The 22,521-nt window shown below is 41.9% G+C and overlaps 2 protein-coding genes across 9 annotated transcripts in view; one reads left to right on the top strand and one right to left on the bottom strand.

Moving 5' to 3' along the window:
• Positions 1-4,919, top strand: part of ASPH (aspartate beta-hydroxylase) — a 114,780-nt gene extending 109,861 nt beyond the window's left edge. For all 8 annotated transcript variants that reach the window (XM_048286273.1, XM_048286278.1, XM_048286275.1 and 5 more), the window contains one exon: positions 682-4,919. In XM_048286273.1, coding sequence (XP_048142230.1) covers positions 682-832 — 151 coding nt within the window. In that variant the 3' untranslated portion in view covers positions 833-4,919. The remainder of the gene's footprint in view (positions 1-681) is intronic.
• CLVS1 (clavesin 1) overlaps positions 4,915-22,521 on the bottom strand; it is a 101,278-nt gene continuing 83,671 nt past the window's right edge. Inside the window, exon 6 of the mRNA XM_048286280.1 lies at positions 4,915-6,163. Coding sequence (XP_048142237.1) covers positions 6,076-6,163 — 88 coding nt within the window. The 3' untranslated portion in view covers positions 4,915-6,075. The remainder of the gene's footprint in view (positions 6,164-22,521) is intronic.

The following is a 22,521-nucleotide window of genomic DNA, read 5'->3' as shown; positions in this document are numbered from 1 at the left end:
GGGAGTTTTCACTGTGAAATGATAGGGTGCCCATGGTTGCAAGTATTTTGGGTTCTTCACTAGTGGATTTTTGACTATTTCATCTAACCACAAAGTTGGATCTAACTTTGCAGTGAGTCCTGTGAGCAGAGTCTTGGACTACATGACCTTCCAAAGGCATTGTTCTGATTTTTAGAAAAAGCAAACTGATTTAATGTAATTTCTTTTTGAACCATATGACCATGTTACTGGTCGTGCCCTCAGTTTTCATCACGTATGTACATCACTAATGTATCTGATTAGAAATGAAGAAAAGTGGATTATTACACCAGTATTATACCCATTCCCAGCTTAATGGACTCAACTGATTAAAAGTATAATATATAATATATATCATAAATGTCTGAATGTTTTTGTGAGCGTAACTGTGCAGAATGAAGGGCAAGGATCCCTCAGTAATATGAAGGTCCATTAGACTGATCTTTCTGTAGTTTATTTAAAGCTCCCATACTCCAATCTCTGTATATTAGGCAGTGAAATCTTGACTATGCAATCTGTACTGTTTAAATCTTTCTCGTATGTCAGAGAGCATCTTCAGAGCTTATCTACAGCTGACCTGCTCTGGTAACTTCAAAATTTGTATTATTTGTGCTTCTGGCCCTTCAAATACTACACTAAAGTGTGTCATTTCTTGTTTTACAGAGACTGGGAAGAAGGGAAAGTTCTTATTTTTGATGACTCTTTTGAACATGAAGTATGGCAGGATGCTGAAAGTTACCGCCTGATATTCATTGTGGACGTGTGGCACCCTGAGTTAACAGCACAACAGAGACGTACCCTTCCTGCTATTTAGGGGGTTTCTTCTGATATGTGGAGCAGAGGAGCATTAACTCCTTTGGGGTATGAAAATAGGATTAATTTATCCAGCATACGAAGTATACAAACATTTTAAGGGTAAGAAAAGATAAGGATGACATTCTATGATCAGAGTGGACCTGGTTTAAAAAAAAAGAAAAAGAAAAAAAAAGAAGCCATTTTTTGTTTCATATTGATACAGCACTGATGTGTATTGTTTTTCTGGCTGCAAATCTGAAAATAAGTCTTGTCAGCCAAAAAGCAATAGGTCTGGATTTTCAAACTGAGGAATGTGCAGATGTTTTTGCCATGCCCATATTTTCTTTACAAAACCAGTCAGTCAGTCACCTGCTCGACTATGTTCAGGCACAATATTTATGATTCTATATCTAGGGAGTACTTCCTGGGCTTCTGTCTGGGAAGCAACATGTAAGATATTTGCAAACATATGCACACAATTGACTTTGAAAATCAGTATGCAGTTAGCTGCTTTAGGCATAGAACATGTCCCTATGTTATCACTGTAGATAATGTGAACGGATTATGTGTGTTTTGTACTTTTTCTACCTGAGTAACTGTATTTTTCTAGCTTAATTATGAACAAATCTTCTTTAATTAACCACTATTTTTTAAAAAAGGTGATATATATACAAGTGTGTCTCTAGCTATCAGCAGAAGGAAAACACTGTATATGAACAAATTTCATTTTTGCCAAGTGTGGCCTTCTTTCGCCTTCCTGGAAATGCAAACAGGAACTTGCATAATAGCTGCCTAGTGAAGCTTTGTTCTTCTAAAACAGAATAGTTCTCTTAGCAGGTGACTTTCAGATTGATAATGTGATTTTGGAAAATGTTGAGCAAATCTGACATTTTTAGACTCAGATCTTAAAGTAGTTGACAGTTCTTAGGATTATATGGTGAGCTGCTGTTTCTCCCATCATTACAAAAGCTTCTGTTGTGATATCCTTTTTCTACCCAGCGAGGGTCTGGGTCACCTCCTTCCAGGGGGTCCTCTTTGGCTGCCCTTGGGTGGTCATTCAGCAGATAAAAAATTATATATGAGGAATTCCTTGTGCTTTGGGCAGAAGGATGAGGTCTAACTTGGCTTCCTGCCAGAATGCAGAGCAGACAAAGAGCTTCAGGTTATTAACTTGTATTAACTTCCACTGCCAGCATCCTACAGAGTGCTAGAATGATCCTCTAATTGACCTAATGGTGTTTTCCTCGTCTTGAAATGTGTGACATAATGCTGAAGTAGTCTGATCCCAGTACTGTTTACAGTATGCTCTGTATTTGCCATACAGAATTTACTATATGGTAAAAACGCCTATTTTCAAGAAAGAAAACTAGTTGGATGTTTAAGCAGTTGGCAGATGTTTCGGGTCTGTACTGTTTAATGGAAGATGGAGGGTGCAGGACCCTCCACTTTTAGCTTCTAAGAACACTAAGAGGAGAGAGAGAGCAGTGATTGCGCTGCTGATTATGGCTGGCTGTTATCTCCTTACCTGCAGCACCAGCTGGGTGTGGACAGGTGTGCTAGCATGCTCTGGGCATCACTACTGAGGGTTGTGAGTGACAAACACTAAGCAAGGAGACATTGAGGTTACTTAGTCTCCACAGCTTTGACTTTTTTGTTCAAAAGACACAGGACAGTTTTTATTTGTGTAGTACTGGGCGGTTTACTACTGCAGAGTCTACATTGTGGCACTGAAGTATCGTGACCTGGATGTCACTTGTGCTGAAGCAAACTGCACATAAGAGCTTTGCATCCCCATAAACTGAAGGCTTTTCAGATTTTATATTTTACTAGGTAATTAAATCTTGTAATGCCATATAACACATGGTGATTGCACCATAAATTAGTGTAACCAGTTTCTGGAAGTGTGCACTTTAATTTCCTTTTTTGAATATTAAAGTGATAAACCCTCTTTTATCAAGAGTCACTTTTTGACAGCTAAGAGAATTAGGTTTTAACATGTTGTCCATATCAAAAGTAGTCATGAGACTATACACAATGTACAAGAAAGTAAGAGTTCTCAGTTAATAATAATGAAAAACTGTTTAGATTTATAAGTTTCACACTTTAGAAAATATAAAAATACTTCTAGAGATCATTTGAAGAATCATGCAAAACTGGAAATAAGGTACTTGTTATTGTGGGGGGTAAAAATGTTTTTTAAATCTCCTGTTAGCTGTCAAGTCAGAGCCTATATTTTATATCTTTTTGAAGTCATCAAGCAGTACAAATTATAAGGTAATTCTCTAAAATAGAGACAGTGTGTGTAAAGAAAAAATCAAGAACATTTTGAACAAAAATTGATGGTTTAGGAATATTTTTATTAATGTTGCATTTCAGTTTCTATAGCTCAGAGTAAATGCTAAAGAAATGGTAAAAGTTTTGGAGCTTTATTTATGAAAATCCATGCCATCCTTCAGATTATTTCATTGTTCCTTTGAAGGCTCATACTTTATCTTGTTCAGTTGCAATTGGCAAATAGATAAAATTGGCAAATAGATAAAAGTAATCTCCCCAAGACGTGTGTGTGCCAGAGTAGCACTGTTTATTAGATCGTGCAGTGATACACTGGCCATTTAAAAATCTTAAGTGCCTCAAATAAGACAAGGTGTTCCTGCAATGCTGAAGTGAATCTATTCTATGCCCAGCTGTCAGGGAGCTGAGAGTGGATAATTTCTTTAGGTACAGTTACTGGATTAGCTCCGTACATGGGGAGGATATACAGAGCAGACTGCAGAAATTATGCAGTGAATTACTGTCATATTATTTTAGGTATTCCTGTTTGTCAACTGGTATTTTGTCTTGAAAAGGCTTTTCAACATTGGAAATGCCAAGGGAAGAAGTGAATGGAAGTGTTTTCTTTAATGGAGATCCATTGCAATTTGCATTTTTTTTGCTAGATTTATTTACAGAAGGAAATGGAGGACAAGGGCAATATAATTTGTAACACAGTATGCACTCATCGTGATGCTAGTGCTGGGTTCTACCTTTCCTGTTGTTACTTTGATTGCACAGTCTGTGTAAGAGCCTACAGTTAAATGCAGGCTTCATACAGTTATATGCAAGGCATCATATGTATTTATTCATATCACAGTTAAAGAAAATAAATAGTCCTTTGAGAGGTTTGATCCTCAAGGATTGGATTTCAGTGGTATTTGCACTTCTTGGGCAGAAGAAGACCCACTTTAATGAACAGTGATTGTAACAGATCATCACAAAGGTTCAGTGGCAGTGGGGGTAAGTGTATTAACAGAGAAAAATCACAAACCAAAGTATTTCTTCCTTAATGCTGCAGTGTAATAGCAAATGTCTGTCTTTTTTTATCTCTTTGGGTTTTTACTTTCTGCTTTAAGCACATTCTCTTTGACAAATCCAAATGCCTTTGAATCTCTGTGAGCCCAGGGAAGGGAAAGGAGCTATATGCTCCTACCAGGAGTTGACGTCCTTGTTTCCTGTAATAGGTGGTGATGATGTCAGGGGAGGTGGAATGGAAGAAACCCCAAAGATAAATGGGCTCAGTCATCTTATTTTTTTAATGTTCCTGAAAGCTTCTGCTTCTGACTTCTGTGTTGCCTTGCTGGGAACATCCACTGCCTTAAAGACTTGCTCTCTATCATGGAGGCCAGGCTTTGTATCAATGACATGTTGCTGCAGTAAGAGGTTAGTCTGAGTGAGGTTATTCTGTACAAAAACTAGTGGGTAAAATCCCAGGTGTGTCGATAGGATCTGGCAGGATATCCTTTCTGCCCTGTGCAGGCATAAAATGCTGTTGTAGATTAAGGCAGTATTTTGTTAGTCCCTCTGTTAGGGCTGACCATGTCCACTTGAATGATATCATCACTTCAGAGTAACACTTGAGAATTCAGTGGGTGTTCCAGTGCACATTAAAAACCCTTATGCCCATTATCATCTCATTTTGAATCTACGGTTTACACTGCTACCTTTGATATATTGTTGCCAACTGCTTGTTCTAGTAAATTGTCAATGTATGGCAATTTAATTGAAGCCTAAAAATGTGTACAGTGATTGTAACTGTTTTAGGAAATAAAGTCACTGCACATGCAATTTGATAAGTTGTTCTTTTATTTCTTTAATCCGGATTCCATTTCAATGAGGGGATGGTACTCTCTTTGCAGCTAGAGCAAACAGAGATATAACAAACTGATCTTTGGCATTTCAGTTCTTCTATTCTTCAACATTTCCTTCTAGCAGAAACTTGTACTGAATAATTAATTCTAAGTTTTCCTTTTCATTTTAACCATGGCCCACATCTGCAATCGGCGTACCTTTCTGGCTCACACTTTTTCCTGACTGCAGGAGGGAAGGGGGTAAATGGCTCTGCAGAGTTTTCATTTGCTGTTGTGACCTAAATGAAACAATCTGGATTGAACCATTAATCACTGCTGAATTTGTCCAATGTGTCTCCCTGGAACCCCCCCTTCACACGTGCACACACATGCACACCCACATGTCTTAGAGGCTCCTCAGTTGCCTGTGGAAAAACACATCATTAAAATTAAATAATTGCATTTCAAATTGTGCACGTCTGCTGCTCACACACTCATTCCACAGCTGACAGTTTTAGAAGGGCTTCAGAAGTTAAGAACAATTTTTGCTAGATACTGAAATGTGACCCCTGTATAAGCTGCATGGATGAGGCAGTCACAAAGTGTCATGTTGAACGGCATTATGCTGGCACTGGGGTTCTTTTTTAAAAGCAAAATCCTTCTGTAAAACTCAAGTATGCTGTAGATGTTGATGATTCTGCCCTCTGATCCAGATTACACTTGCTGATTACAGTGTAAAGTTTAAATTTGAAATGCTTTTCTTTAAAATACACTTATAACCTTCCCTTCTATAAAATGAGCATCCCTGATGGAGTCTTCAGGAACACTATTGACACACCCTGGTTTCTTTAAACAGAGAATGCAGTCCCACCATTTCCAATATTTTAATGTCATAAGTCAAAAAGACAGAAAAAAAAAAAAGAAATTCAATTCTTTGTATATGGACAGACTCCTGTGTCAGTAGGAGTTTCTCAGTTCTTGTTCAGCACTGGCCGCACGGACAGATGGCTGGTGACAGTTGTTACTTGGTCAGGAAACACGAAGGACTTGTTATCGAGCGAAACGCGTGTGTGCGTGCGTGTGTCTGTGTGTGGTGTGCTCTCTGGGGTTCTGCTATGGTGGAAGTCTGTTCGTGGATCTCTGTTGGGCACATGAGAGCTCAGTCCAGAGCCAGCAGCGGTTGGGTGTTCTCACTTTCCCCCTGGTCTTCATGTTTCAGCGTGCCAGCTTCCACCACAGACTGGGACCTGAAAGCAGGAAAACACACATGCTAGCAAGAAGCACTCACCTCCCTGGGGTCCCCCTTCTTCCTTTTATGATCTTTGCTTTACTCTATTTTCATCTTTATGGCTTTTTAATTATTTTCTGTGGAAAGCATAAGGAATTTGAGAAATTGAAATATAAACAGGGAAGTGACTCGTGATCTCAAATTCTTTCAAAATATTTAGTGCTTACCTACTGTCCATAGTGCTGAACATGCTCAGCAACTTAAAGACCTGGCCCTGCAATACCATGAGGTCTGTTGGTGCTCAGTGTCTTCCGAGGCAAAGCTCTGCGTGTGACTGCTCACTGGAAAGCAATGTCATTTGCACAGGTGCTTGCAGGACTGAGTCACAGCTTGTGCTTGTTGCAAATCTTGAGAAATACAAACAGGTGAATCACATTTTACTGACATAGGGCTTTACAGGACAGAGCTCCCACGAGGTATCCAAGACCAATAAAGAAGACAGAGTTAATATGACAATGAGGGAACTTCTGGTGTGCCCAGTCCTTCAGTTTATCTCCCTGTTTACACCCTTGAAGGATAACTTTATTCAGGGTTAGTCCATTTTAAATTCATTTCTGTCTTCAATGTGGGAAGCAGAATTTATCCTTTGTTATTAATGGATTAAAAAAATCCCAACATGGGAAAAAAGAGTAAACACTAGAGAAAGAGGAGCATCATTTTTTCTTGCAGTAACAGAAGCTGAATGGGCTCAAAATAGTGGGAAGATTCAAAACTATTTAATTTTCTGAGGTCTGTGTGCTCTAATGTTTGCTTGCTGAGCTATGGAAGGAGGATCTGATGAGTTTATTGTTATAGAGATTTGTTATCCTCCATTTTCTCTGTTTTGGGCTAGGAGTTGCCTCCCAGTTTGGAGGAGACAATGAGCTTCAGAGCAAGATCACGGGGTGAATCTGGAACTTTCAGAAAGGGAACTTTTTCATAAAGGGGGATAGAGTCATCTGGACCAGGCATTCACATAGTGCATAGTATTGTTATGAAGAGCCAGTTTTCTCATGGATAGCTTTTAGAATTAGGGGTAGCTCTCATTCCATACATGATGCATTTGTAGTTCCCAGTTGTTCATTTATGGTTTAGCTATTTTGTGAGATTAGATGTCACCTCTCTTTTGATAAGTATCCTTAATAAATTGCATCCTTTGGTACTGCAAGACTGAATACCATGACTGTGAATAACTTGTGTGATAATTATTCTTATGCCTGGAGCTTTCATTAAAGCATAATAAAAAAATTTTCATTAAAAGAAAACTCTCCAAAGAAAGATAACAAAAACGGGATGCTCAATGGGAAGATTTTATGCCATAATTTTCAGAGAAAGTGTGTTTGCCCAAATGTTTTCACTGTGTATTTTTTACAGATATGACATCTGTAATGTTTATGATTGCATTTTAATATAGAGAAGCAACTGATTTGGGAGATTATGCAAAATGGCAATTTACATATTTCTAGTATGAGGCAGCAAAAACTCATCATGTGGCTTTCAAACTGTTATGGAATGGATTCAAATCACAACATCATCAGGTTTTTATTTTCTTTTTGACTACCAGATTAAATTATTATTAAACAGTACCTGATGAATACTTGTCACCAGTGTATTATTTCTGTCTGACCCACTGCCCTTCAATGAATATAAAAAGTTGTGTATCCTTTACAGCATTTGCTAGCACACAGCAGAAAGTTTCTGCTCTAAGTCAACTGTGAAAAACCTCAACATTTTTCCTTTTGGGATCACTGCTGATCATCTCTGCTCTCATCTCATTACACACTCAGAAATTCTTGCATCTGTAACAGCAAGATCCAGATTCTCCACCATACTGGCACTTGGTTGCACACCACCTTGGGAGCAACATAGTCCCAAATTCTGTGTGCAGGTCCTATGCTGTTCCTTTTCACATGGAAACAAAACATCCAGAGCACTGAGTAAATGTGTTGTAACACACCTGACCTCCAAATTCAAGATGGCAAATGATCCAAATGCTATTCCCAGCCCTTCTGAATAATGTGAAGAGAGATCCAACTGAGATTTTTGTATCTGCCAAGCTCTGCAGCAACAATTTCTTTTCTGTTTCTGCTAAAAGCTGCTTAGATTACGATCCTAAAATAAGCAATTCTGATACCTCTCTCTAGGGTACAGTCATGGTTTGAACAATCATCACTATTTTCTAAGACACCACAAAAAAAGGACTTGTGTTTGGATTTCTATTTTCCAAATACATCAGGGGTTTCTTTGCTGAAAAGTGTTTCCAGTTTTGTTTTTAACTTACTTTTTATATAGAAAAGCAGAAAAACAGCCAATTCCAAACAAGATTCAAAAATACCTTTTTCATATTCTTCATTTATGGTAAATATTAAAAATGCAGATAGTTGGGAAGGGATTTTGACAATATGAATCAATGCAGCTCACAATCTAATGTAATAACTTAGCATGAGATATATATTTCACCAGCCCAAAACATCCTGAATTTGTACATTGCTTGCAGGTGCTTGCAGGAGTCTCTTTATTTAATGACAGAGAAAAGATGATTTGCAGTAGGCCACAGTTGCAGAAAGCATTTTCAACTGACCACTAACTGTAGAATCACAGAATCATAGAACATGCTGAGTTGGAAGGACTGAGTTGGAGGACACCTCAAGAGTCACACCACGTACCTAAAAGCATTGTCCAAATGCTTCTTGAACTCTGTCAGGCTTGGTGCTGTGACTACTTCCCTGGGGAGCCTGTTCCAGAGCCCAGCCCACCCTCTGGGTGAAAAATCTTTTCCTGATATCCAAAATAAGCCTCCCCTGACCTGCTTCATGCCATTTCCTCTGGTCCTGTCACTGGTTAGGAAAGTGAAGATACCAGTACTTGCCCTTTCACTTCCCCTCATAAGGATGCTGAAGACCACAATGAGGTCCCCCATCTCCTCCAGGCTGAAGAACCAAGTGACTTCAGTCCGTCCTCATACGGCTTCCTCTCCTGTCCCTTCACCATCCTCATTTCTCCTTTGGACACTCTGTAATAGCCTCATACCTTTCTTATATTGTGGTGCCCAAAACTGCCCCCAGCACTCAAGGTGAGGCTGCCCCAGGCTGATGCCCCCCAGGACACGCTTGGCCCTCCTGGCTGCCAAGGCTCTGCTGACTCACATTGAGCTTGCCATTGACCAGGACCCCAGGTCCCTTTCCACAGCGCTTGTCTCCAAGTTCTTGTTCCCCCACACTATTCACACAACCAGGGTTACCCCATCCCAGGTTCAGAATCCTTGTTAAACTCCATATGGTTGGTGATTGCCCATCTCTCTTAATTTGTCAAGGTCTCTCTGCAGCGCTGTCCTGCCTTTGAGGAAGTCAACAGTTCCCCCAATTATTGTTGTAAGTATTCCTTCAAGTCCTGCATCCACATTGTTAATGAAGATGTTGAAGAGTAGAGGGCCTAAGATGGAGCCCTGTGGAACCCCACTGGTGACAGGTTGCCAGTCTGATGTCACCCAATTCACTATAACTCTGTGCCTGACCTGTGAGGCAGCTGCTCACCCATCACATGGTGTGTTTGTTCAGCTGTACATTGGATGTTTTGTCAAGAAGGATGCTGTGACAGTATCAAAAGCTTTGCTGAATTCCAAGAAGATTTCATTAACTGGCTTTCCTAGATCAGCTAGGTGGGTTACTCCATGGTAGGATGAAATCTGGTTTGACAAGCAAGACTTTCTCCTCATCACCACACTGACTGTGGTCAATGACTGCATTATCCTCCAGCTGTTTTTCAATACCTCCCAGAATAATTTTTTCCATGATTCTACTGGGCACTGAAGGGAGATTAACAGGCCTGTAGTTTCTGAGGTCCTCCTTCTTGCCCTCCTTGAAAATTGGGACATTTGCCAGCTTTCAGTCTGCTGGGACCTCTCCAGATCACCAAGACCACTGAAAAATCCTCTAGAGAGGTATTGCAGTGACATCAGATAATCTTTGAGCATTGTCAGATGTATCCCATCAGGCCCCATAGATTAGTAGGGATCCAGCTGGAGCAGCAGATCCTGCACAAGTTCAGGGTCATCTGGGAATTGATCATTCTCACTCTCATGGTCCTCCAGGTTCAGGCATTGAGGTCCCCTGTATTTTTTGACTGTAGAAATTAATATAAGACAAATATTATTTGGAAGAAGCATCCTATGTGTTGGTTTCATCTGGCTTTTTTGTATCCAACAGATTCAGTTCAAGGAAATCAGTCACATTTTAGGTATATGCAAGTTTACACACTATCTGGGGGGAGTTGTATGCTGGCTCTAGCATTGAGCCTAGGACTAGGACTAGTTCTTATTTTAAAAGTACTCCTCCCTGTTTTAGCTGCATCAACATTTTATTCAGAGGACTTCACAACCGCATTTCAAATTTTTAAGAGAATCTGATCATGGCTCTTGAAAATGTGTGTGTGTATCTAATTCCACCTTAACCTTCTATTGAAAAATAAATTGCAGTTAGACACCAAAGTACCTTTGCCCTGACTCGTCTTTGTAAATTGCAACCTTCGTTGCATTCAAAGCACCCTCTCACACAACAATTTAAGCCATTTTGATTTAAAGTGGTAAATGAGCAGTACAGAACTTCCCTTGTTTGGCAAGCAGGGTTTAAGCTTTGGCCCTGTAAATGCAGTGGATACTCTTCTGGTGGTATCCCATGGCCAGCAGAAATTGTTCATGGCACCAGACAAAAGCATTTTTGTTTTGCGCTCTTTCCTTATCAATATGTTCAAATACCTGATGGGGTGGAGTAGTAGAACACAAAAGAATCATCTCAGTGATACTCAGTAACAGAAGAGGCAACAGACACAGATGGAAATACAGGAACTTCCATTTTTTACTGGGGAATGGACAAACACTGAAACAAATTGCTCAGAGAGGTTGTGGAGTCTTCGTGCTTAGAGATATTCAGAATCCAGATGGACACAATTCTGGACAACCTGCTCTAGCTGACCCTGCACTGAGCAGGGGATTGGGTAGAAGATCTCCAGAGGTTTCTTCCCCAACCTTCTTGTGATTCTGTGCCCATAGAAATACCAGCTTCCCTGTGCCATCCCAATTCATCTTTCTCTATCCTGACAGGGCAACTATTTTCTTTAAAAGTTGATTATGCCTTTGGGGTGTCAACTTTCACAGTGTGGATGACATTCAGCTGCTAAACATAGATATCTACGGCCATTTAAGGCACTCTAGAGTATCCAAAACAACTGATTAGATAACTGAAGGTTATGGCTCTGGGTTTTATAAAAGACCTGTAGAGGACTCATGTCCTTCTGCAGTAACAGATGGAGGCCAAGAGGCCATCGTAGTGCCTAAAACCATTTAATTATACTTTGCAGGATGAATACAGCTACTTTGTAATGTTCAAGAAATGTCTGAGTCATTTTGACCTGGGCCAGATATGAACTAATCATCTAAGGAGGAAACAGAAATTGCATTGGCCTTCCCCTGTCAATACATTTTAGTCACACGTGTTTTGATTCATCTCATCATCAGACATCTATGGTCACTCTGGGCTATAAATGGCAGAGAAAGAAACATTCTCAGGGTGCTATTCATCTGACTTGTTCTAAACATATGGTATAAACATATGATTCATGGGTTACCTACATTCAAGTCCCTGTTTTGATGAGTTCTCATCTGTTAAAACTGGGGAGAACAGGTTTCATGACTTATGAGGCAATGTTTCCTACGTATCATAGCCACAACAGCCTCACACCTTCAATATTCACCTTCACTATATTACCTTCAGTACTCACCAGAAATGTGACACTTGTCCTGTGTGTGCTGCAGCTCTGGAATTATAAATGAGTATATCTGAATTCAAAACCTTCTGATTTCCTTTTTTCTTCAGATAAAAATTCTCAGTAGCCAGTTTGAAAGATGCTTGGCTATGGAGGATCTGGTTGGCTTAAATTTTAACACAAGTAGACAATTGTTTGTATCACACAGATAGGGTCACTGCCCTCAGCTGGCAGACACTGTGCCTCTCTTTCTTTAACATGATCCATGTGGGAGACTTAGCTCCTGTAAGAGTACATGATCACAGCACTAGGTGCTAAATCTGAAGTAATTAAAACACAAGTCAATGCCCATAGACTTTACTAATCTAGATTCCAAGGCTAGGTAAGCTTGCTTATGAGAACAAAATGAAAATGGAAAGAGAAATGAATTCTAAGTCTCACTTCTGAACCCTGGGTACCATTTGAGTGTGGTCCATTTAAAGCGTCAATCAAACCCCCCATGGTTGTTTTACTGTTCAGCAAGAATATTTGGAAGTCTGGAAAATCAACAGTACCCAGCTGTTTCTCCAGCAGGCCAGCCATATATTTCAAATGACAGCACTGCATAGGTATGTACATCAATATCTAAGAGAACAGATGGCTTTATGTGTGTGGCCACTTTTATGCAACTCTCTCCAATTCAGTCAAAAACCATGTAAGAAGACTGGATGCAGACCTCCTAGCTGTGCTGTTTTCAGAAGGCTCTTGTCAGAGTGTAGCTGCAGTCAATCAGCTCACAGGAATTGATGTTTGTTGGGTATCAGTTTTGTTTCCCATAAAAAATACAGTACAAAATCCTGGGCTGAGCTAACAGTAAGTGCCAGCATATCACAGCATGTTTATCATAAGAGACATCTTCCAATTCTCTGATCCCTCATTTTATGCTCTTCTTCACAGGAATGCTGATGCACTGCAGCCCACAAGAGTGAGGACGTATTTGTGCTGGGCTTCCTTTCAGGGCGTTTGTGAAGGAAAGAGGAGGGTGGCATGTTGTCTTCCCTAAGTGCAGGAGGCTTCAAGCTCTCAGAGTGACACGCTGCAGATCACACTGAGTTTTCTACTGTTTTCTACCTCTCACCTCCCATCTGCTCATTTCCCTTAAATTCCATTCAGATTTCATCAGTACCCTAGGGCTGTTTGTCTCCCAATTATTTTTTCCCTTTACAGAACATTATGAGTATTTTTTAAAATCACACTTGTGAATGTTTGTATTGACAAGGTCCAAGGGACATTTCTTTCTCTGCTTTTCTCCCTTCATCAGACTAAAGAGGGGGGTGCAGCACCTCAGAGTGTGCTCTGCAACACCCCCTCACTCAAATGTACAGCTTCACCAGGTGGGAAAAACAAGGCTTTCTCTGTGGTATCACAGAAACAGTGCAGATGTACAGGTGTCAAGAAATTGTGGCAAAAGGTACCCTCTTGTTATTGAAAGTGCTTGAAAAGGAAATGCTCCCCAGGTGGTGTGGGCAGATGAAGCCAGCCCTGCTCAGCAGTGCACAGTCCCAGTGCAGCAGCCACAGCATGTGGTTCTCTGCCCAGGCTCACAAGCCCTGCTCAGATCTCTTGCCAATGCAATTCTACAGGTTCTACACTGGTGTTGGCTCACAGCTCCGCATTGAGACAGCAGAGTGTTGTGCCACAGAGACCTGCCCAGAGGGGCAGCTTTGGTACACCAACCACAGCACTGTGAAGAGATGCAGCAGCACCAATGTCTAGGGGCCCAGGTGGGCTGTGAAGTGATCCACTGGCATGATGAGTCAGGGGCAAGAGCAGCATGAAAACTCCAGCACAACCTTGCTGCCACCCCCTGGCTCAGCCCTCAGGACAGTGGTGACAAGCTGCTGCACTTCCCAAGTGGAAGCTGACTTTGTGGCCACTGTGGCAGCAGTGACCATCTTTCTCCCTGGTGGTGAGCACACCCTAGTGAGAGGCCTCCCAGTAGTGCCTTAGCACATCAAAGTCGGGGGCAGCGCTGGGCCAGACCTGTAACTGCAGGTGTGAGGAAGAATCTGCGAGTACACCTGCACCGCTAAAGAGGCAACTGCTGCACAAGTCCCCTCATCCTCCCTGTGCCCACCAGTTCTCACTATGCCCCTTTGTTCCCGACAGCTGGCCACAGCTGCTTCTCTCCACCACAAATCCTGAGCACAGCTCACTGCAGGGTGTGCACAAAGAGGGATAGGGATGACACTGCACCATGTTTCACTCTAACCATGGCCCAGCTGTCTGAGCACCCAGTCCTGACCCATCCCTTAGCCCACACTACTCTCCAAGGATGTAGTGTGTATCCTTTGGCTCTTGCTGTAAAAACAGATTTCTGGTGGGCTATGACAAGTTCTCAGCTTCTCGTAGGTACTCTGAATTGTATAAACATACAGAAATGCTTAAGTATTTGACACAGCACGTGCACGCTCGTGTCTCCAGGCCACCGAGACCCGGATGGGACATGAGCATATGCAGGGCAAATGCAGCCAGACTCCTCTTGGCAGGGCCTACCCTCAAGTAATGCAGACAGGAGTTGGTCTGTGACATCAGCCTTGGAATTAGGGTGCACATCTCAGTCTTTTTTCATCACTGTGGATTTGCCTGATATCTCCTGCTCCTAAGTGTTCTGAGCTTCTGTGTCAAGATCTTGCCTCAGTCCAGGGCAGTGGAAAGGCGTGGGTGGGAGCTTTTCCTGTCCATTTCCTTTCTCTGCTATAGACTGAGTTTTCCACATGCTTTTTTTCTTGGAGAAGGAATAGGAGCACCTGCTTCAAACAGGAGTTCCTGGAAGACCCTTAGTCCTCTGGAATCCAGTATGTCACCTATCACATTGTAAGCCTAGTCACAGGATCAAATAAAATGACACTGTAGCAGCAAACACCAATTTACATCAGATTCAGCAGAGCTGTTAGGAAGTGTGCAGAATTTGATATCTCAAAAAAGGATTTCAGGCCAGGTAATGAAAAAAATTTCTTCTCACACTTTATGAATATTCGCACATGAACACACATGCACTTGCCATCACCATTCATGGTTTTCCTGCTTATCCCCATTTCCTTGCCCTCCAAGGTCTCTGTCTAGCCCAACAGCTTCCAGTCCCTTTTTTCAGACAATCCAATCCTTTACTCCTGCCTCATCTTTCAGTCTGCCTTTTTTTGCTTCCATTCCAGTGACTCCAGTTCTCAAGATCTCAACCAGATCTGCCACTGAGTCATAGTCTCTTCACTGTGGCAATAACAGGGAGGACAGAGCCATAAGAGCAAAGGGGATCAGTCTTCCTACTTCCCCATCATACATCAGAAGTCTCCTGTCCTTCAGAAGAGCAGCACTACATCATGAAAGCAACCCTGCAGATGTACTATTTAGAGTGTAAAGTCAAGCACCACCACCGAGTGAAAAGCCAAAATGTAGGCTGGGGGAGCAGCAGTCACTTGGCCAGGTGTGTGTGGGTGTTGTGACCCATGCATTGTGCCCTGGCCGCAGGAGCACACACTGTTCTTTCTCAGAGGGCTCTTTCCTCCCTCAGTGCTCAGCATACACAGCGCTGTGCTAGTAAGTGGCTTTTTATTTTGCTTTCTTCTGGTGATTCAGTGTGTCGCTCTGTGACACATTTGCTGCATATTACTCCAAGCCAGCTCTGAAGATAGCCTTTGTTAATTCCCTCCTGAGCTTTTCTGTGGAGTTTATCAATGCAGTACTTGTGTGCCTCTTTAATGCTAATTCATTTACTACCATAGCATGACTGTGAGAGTTGGTTTTCTTTTAATTTTCATTTTGCATGTGGAGATCTGAAACACAGTGAGATTAGGGTACAAGTATTCCTCTGATGGGGTGCCCAGAGCTGAAGGTCTGATTTTGCAGGGCCCTCAGCCTTGAGTGGCAGCTTGTGTGTACAAAGCACATGTCCCATGGATTTCTGTTGCAGGCAAGTGCTGGGTATTTCTGGAAATGAGACCCCAAAGTCTGTAGCTTGACAGGTTGAAAATAAGCAATGTGCAATCTCGCCATCTGTGTGAAGTTTGGCTTAAGCTACTTGCCAGGCTGACACGGGCTCAGGGGAAAGGGAGACCAGGATCTGCTTCTCAAGGGCTGCACCAAACAGACTGAACCAAAGGGTCATTCCTTGTCTCCATCAGCCATTTGCTTGCCCACCAAATGTGTGTTCTAGCCCGTCTGCTTCCACTCCTTTGTGCCCACCTCGTCTTTCAGTCTGCCTTGTGGCTTCCATCCCAGTGACCCAAGTCTCCAGTACTCCAGATGGGTTCACCACTAAAATCCTCATCTCTCCAATTCTCCTGCCAACAGCAGGGTTGAAGCCCTGTGAGCACAAGGTGTCAGTCTTCCAAACCCTGGCTCCATGTCTTGCCATAGATTGGGCTGGTGCAGGGACAACAGTGATCACAAATAAAAGTTGTAATTACAAAAGCCCTCTACACCCCATGGCCTAGGCAGGAGATGCACATTGTGGGCATTGAACCGTCAACCCAAGCTGAACAAGTTTATTTATGTTGGGAGGCCAAGCTAAAGCACGAGGCAATCTGTGGGGCCATTAAATGCTAAAATTAAATATGTTTCCACAGGGCATGTGTGAATTGCCCTTTCAAAGGCTTGTAACTCAGCCAGATGTAGGTGGATTTTTCACAGGACAGCAAAAGACATAAGCAGTGTAAAACCATTTGTTTTATTAAGTGTCATGTCTCTAATCTAAACTACTAAATTTTTGGCCAATTTATAGCCAGCTGAAGACATAATTTACAACACAATATTTTAGGCAGCCTGATCAGCACTGCCATTCCCATCTCTAGCCTGTGTTTGTGCACCCATGCACTGGGAATTCAGTGCTGCAAACAGATGAAACGAAACCAGCGCTGTCAATGCCCCCACAGAGCAACTGAATTCCTGCCTTGTCCTCTCCTTGGTTCGGCTGTGGCTTTGCAACTCAGATTTCCTGCTTGGCTTCTCTTGCTACAGGTTACTGAGGAAATTCTGCAACATCTCCCCTGTAGCCTCTGTAGGACCTGCTAATGTGCCAGATCCACCAGTTTCTTTCCTTTTCTTTCTGATGTATTCACTGGATTCTATTTAAAGGTTATAAATCTTTTTTACCAGCTAACGATCTATATTATTAGATAATGCATACATTACATGATATGCATGGCCCTGGGACACCTGCTTTACTACCAATATGTGCCTCATTCATCATCTGTGTATGGAGGAAGTCTTTCTGCAGAAGTATTCAGAAATTCTCCTTTGTTTAAAATAATTTATAATAAAATAGTGAATGTAAGCCTTGCATTGTGGGTCCCGTGTATTACAGAGCTATTTTATCACAAGTTTTTCCCTTTCCCCCCAACACAAGTAGAAATGCACCCCAGCTACAAGCAGAGCAACCCAGGTTCCATCCATGGGCAGTGGGAAGTGTTCACACATTTTCATACTGATTTTTATTTGCTGGTATTTTACTACTTCTGCAGTAAATTGGTGCTGACTGTGAACCGGCATAAAACATGACCCATAAAAGCAGAAACATATGGCAAAGGAACATTAAGGTCACACTAAGGATAACAACTAGAAAGGTCTGCCTTGCACAGCCCAGCTGGGCATATGGAGAAACAAGTCTGAATAAATAAAAACCTTACATAAGTCACCCCCATGAATGGCCCCTTTTGGTTCTAAAACTGTTCCAGTCGGCATTAGTGTGTACCAGTTGTAACATCCTTCTTTCTGGAAGCAGGATCCCACTTCTGAGAAACAGCAATTAATTTCAGCAGTGAGTTCATTTGAATATCAGGGCTTTTGAAAACACACACATTAGGAGGCAATAATGGCTACACCCTCAACTGTACTTTAAAATCCTTTCACTCTAATCTGGGATGTAAAAATCCACATACTCTAACTCAACATCATGGAGCAATGAGGCAATGCATTCCAACAGGCTCTTTCCACTGCATTTTCAAAATGCTCAATATGGGGGCTTTTGTTGAAATACTAGTCAGGCCATTGAGTCTTTAGGTGCTTTAGTCCTTTAGGAAACAGCCTCAAGTTGTGCCAGGAGAGGTTTAAATTAGGTATTAAGAAAAAATTTCTCTACTGAAGGGGTTGTGAACATTGGAAGAGGCTTCCCAGGGAAGTGGTGGAGACACCATCCCTGGAGGTATTTAAAAGACATGTAGATGTGGTGCTGAGGCACAAGGTTTAGTGGTAGACTTGGGTTAACATCAAACTTGATGCTCTTAAAGAACTTTTCCAACCTAAATTATTCTACAGTTCTATGATTCTATAAGTTTCTATTTCACAGGGGAAAAATGTAATGGTGTCTTGATGCACAGATTGCACGTTCATAATTAGTGTGCTTGGCTCTACTTTAAAAGTTTTACCCTAACTCTGAATCTACTGAGTGTCTGATGAGTTTGACTCAGTGATACTAATGCTCTTGCAACCCATGTTATCCTAAGAATAATTTTAACTCCAAATTTGAATAAAGTTGTCATCAATTAAACTTTGTTTAAATAAGTTTCATTAAACAGCCCAGGTTGTTTGACCAGAATATGTATGCAGTTGTTAGGTAAGATTTCCTTTCTCTGCAAGGCAATTTTAAATTGCACTGGGTTTTCAAACTCATTTGCACTGGCAGCATGTTAAAAGCTAGTGTTCTTTTGATACTTGGGAGGGCAGAGAAGGAACATTCAGCTCCCAGGCTGTGCTTGGTGCCTATACAGGGGGCAAGCAAAGGCAGAGAACAATCTTTGTCACTTGGACTGAAAATCAAGTTCAGACATCAAGAAGTAACCCAGATGCAGCTGAAGAAGGGCCATTCTTGTGAAGAAAAGTGAGTCACAGAGAGGTAACATGCTGCTGCAGCTTACTTGTTGCTGCTGCACCCGAGTGTAAGAGCAAGGGTGACACTGGAGCAAAAAGAAAACTTCAAAGAGCTGAAGCTCTTTCACATTCTCCTCAGTCGCTGAATTCATCCCTCCACCTGGGGATGTGGGGATGCTCGCCCATTGCTTTTAGGTACCCAAATAGCTACAGACATGGATCTCCTACTGTTGGGAGAACGGGGATAAAAAATGTCCCCCATTGGCACAGTGATATGCTGAGAGCAATCTCTGACTCTTTAACTGCTAGGCTTAACCATCCACCATAACTATTGGTTAAACTGCACACCCAGATAAAACCTCCAGCTGTTCCTAAAAACAGCAGCTGATCAACAAAAACCAGCATGAATGCCTCAGGCAAATGCTTTGCTTTTGTGTGAGCTCCCTGTTGACTAAAGGCCCCTTTCTGACCATCAGAGATCACAGAAGACTTGGCTGCAGCTGAAAGGGAGGTGATATTCTTCCCTGTGCTCCAAATTTTTGCACCATTTACGTTGCTCTGAAATTCCAAAGCTCTTAAGTGACAGGATCCCTGCACGGATGCAGACCCTTCGGAAGGGATGGCCCAAGACAGGGGAAGGGTCTGTTGCCATTGCTGCTCCCAGAACTGTCTAATGGATGTGGCCAGATTAAACTAAGTTTGCTGTATTAATGCTGGTTTGCATGTTTACTACCTTGCCCATTTCAGACTTCACTGAGCTGGATCTTAATAAACATACATCCTGAATGGATTTTTATTATTGTTGCTTCCACTCCCTTCCCCCCCCCCCCCCCCCCCCCATCATTAAGACTCATTATGTGGAGTCATCAGCTGTTTTGCTTTGTTTCCCATCTGTTCATACAGTACTTGGGGTTGTAGATAATACTGCAGATGGGAGTGCCATTTCCACTATTTTGGTTTTGCTCCAGTGGGACTTCATGTGGCCACTGGTGGAAAAACTGCACTGGTTTTGAGTAAAGATTTTCCGTATTATAGACACTTGTCAAATCTCAAAATTTTCAAGATCATGTCACTGACTAGAGTCAGTGGCAGTCTTTCCCTAGGAGGGTTTTCAATCCTTTCCCAATCTACAACACCTCCATTCTCTGAAGTCAACAAGGACTCTCTCTGGAGAACAAATCTTGTGCAAGTTCAAGTCACGGAAAACTACCCCTGCCTGTGACTGGGAAGGAGATAATGTTCTGGTTCCACTGCTGTTAAATGGAGCAGAAGCTGGAATCTGATGAGACTTTGCTATGCAAGTCTAATCTCCTGCAGCCCCTTCATATTAGTCTTTCACTCCTGTATCAGTTAGATTGTCATCCTGGCATGCTGTTTCTGGCCCCTGATGACCAGCAAACCAACTCTAATTTGCAGCCAAGCTATACTTTGATACACATTTGATCTCATGCCTAAGCTGTTCTTTTTCTCAAATATCTATTCTCTCTCCCCAGATTTTATTCCCTTCAAATCCATTTCAACCTTCACTCTCTGAAGCTGAACAAACCACTGTCTTATATAGCTTCTTGTCAGAAAAACATGCTCTCTGCTCTCCTCATCCTCCCCACAATTCTCAGGTGAACTTGTTTTAATTTATATGCACCTGCCCTGGTAACAGGAGCCAAAGCACTGCTGTCAGTCCTGAAGCCAACCTACGGGCCGGTACCCACTCCAGCTTCAGCCCCTCTCACTGCTGCTTGGTGCTGCATTTTTTCCTGGTCTGAGTTTTGAGATTATTTTCGTTTTCAGTTGGTCTCAGGCACATCTTGAAAATGGCCTCCTTCTCCCCCTCTGCATTCATTTGCTAATATAGGTTAAGTGGCTACAACAGTATTTTGGTCAGCTATTCTTTGATGTCATTTCCTGGAACTTTTCTTTCAGACCTATAATTCATATCTTGATTTCTCAGCATCTCTGCTACTAAAATTGTGAGATGCTATTTTTGGAGTAGGTGTCAAGGGTGAGCTTCTCTCCAAGTTTAAAGGATGGTGGCATTTCATTTCACAGGGACACTTCTCTGTTATCACAGTGCAAGATTCTCAGCTGTTTTAGCAGCACTGAACTCAAAAGATTCTGGATGCTGGTCCAGCGGCAGCTCTAGCAAGGATGGGCTTGCGTGGCTTTACAGCAGGTGGCCACAGAGTCAGGAGGGGCTGCAGCTCTGCACCTTGCCATGTAGCAGGACAGTGCCACAGTGGGAAACAGCCACTGTAGCTCCAGCCTCCCGGGTAAGTCCAACTCTCATAAGCACTGCCCTCCCCTGCAGCTGGTTACTGGGCAGGTAAACCTGCAGTGATATCTGGGAAGTCAGAGAGGAAAAGTCCCATAATTGTTCATCAAGGCTTTTCAGCCTTAAATTGCAGAAACCCAAGGAGGATCAGTCTTCTTATATTTGCCCCTTTCAGAGGAACATGACTGCTAAAGAAAAAGTCAGTGACCTTGACCTTTATTTTTTATTAAATCAATCATTTCATCAGAGAAACACAAAATTAACATGTTACCTAAGAGTGTATGCTGTGAAAGGAGGAGCAGAGGAGAGATTTTCAGTAAAACTAGAATTTTTTTTAATAAGGGGGAAAAACGATAGAACAATTGTGAGGGACTTGTATTTAAGATGAAGAATAATGATAGAAGATCACCTATGCCTAGTGTAAACCTCTCTGGAGCATCCAGGAATGTCAGCCGCAGCCTGAGTTTCTCGTTGTGTTAGAGATATATGAACCAAAAGAGGCCAGAAGGGGAGATATATAAAGACAAGTAATGTTGGTAGAAATCTGGAGACCTTTTAAGATGCCTTAGATATAAATCTAGTCTAATAAATCTAATAAAGTACACAATCATGCTTTCTAAACATAGACTTTTACCTATGCTTGGGCCAAATCATAATTTCAGGGGAAGAAGAATCAAAGCAAATACTCATAGGAGAAAATCTGTTGAAGCTGTGAACTTTTCACCTTTAACAGCAAGTAATGACCACAGGGTACAAGATCAGATGCCTGACTTAACAGCCGAGTAACGAAATTAGGCTAAAAGTTAGATGTAGTTTGCCCAGAGGCAACATGACAAATTAGATTCATCCACTCCCCATATTTGTATTAGTGCACTTTTGTATTAGTGAACAGATTATAAAAGAAGGCTTTGCCTCAAGGCAGGGTTTTCTGGCACTGAATTAATTTTCAAGCCGAAGTTCTCCCTTGAGGGCACAATAAGACCCTCCGTTCTTTGCAGCCAAGGATCAGATCCTCAGCAAAGATTTACCTGTGAACAGCTCTCAACATATTTGGAGCTTTAAAAAACTGCTGATTTCTTTCTATAAAGCTACATAAACGGAGATATATTTTAACAATAATGAAATATTTAGTATTTTTTCTAAAATTATTCAGTGTGTTTCACTGAAAATATTTATTAAAAATAAATTTGTTTAAACTCAGCTATCTGGGACAGGCCTCACTTTGCAAACACAGCTGTGTGGCATCCCTCTGACCTGGGAGGGAGATGTGAATCAAGAATGCATTTCTTTTTCCTCTGACGATGAAAGACTTTCAAAATTAATTGCATGACATTATGGCTTGTCTGTGTTGTCAGCTTTGATTTTGCTGTGACAGAATGATGGCCGCTCCCTGTCACAGAGAGTGGCGCCGTGCCTGTGAGCGCCGCACTCATCAAGTGGCAGCAGCGAGGAAAGCATCGCTGCGA

This window comes from Corvus hawaiiensis, chromosome 26 (genome assembly GCF_020740725.1).
Source record: "Corvus hawaiiensis isolate bCorHaw1 chromosome 26, bCorHaw1.pri.cur, whole genome shotgun sequence".
Classification (NCBI taxonomy): Eukaryota; Metazoa; Chordata; class Aves; order Passeriformes; family Corvidae; genus Corvus; species Corvus hawaiiensis.
This window is presented reverse-complemented; position numbering and strand designations above follow the sequence as displayed.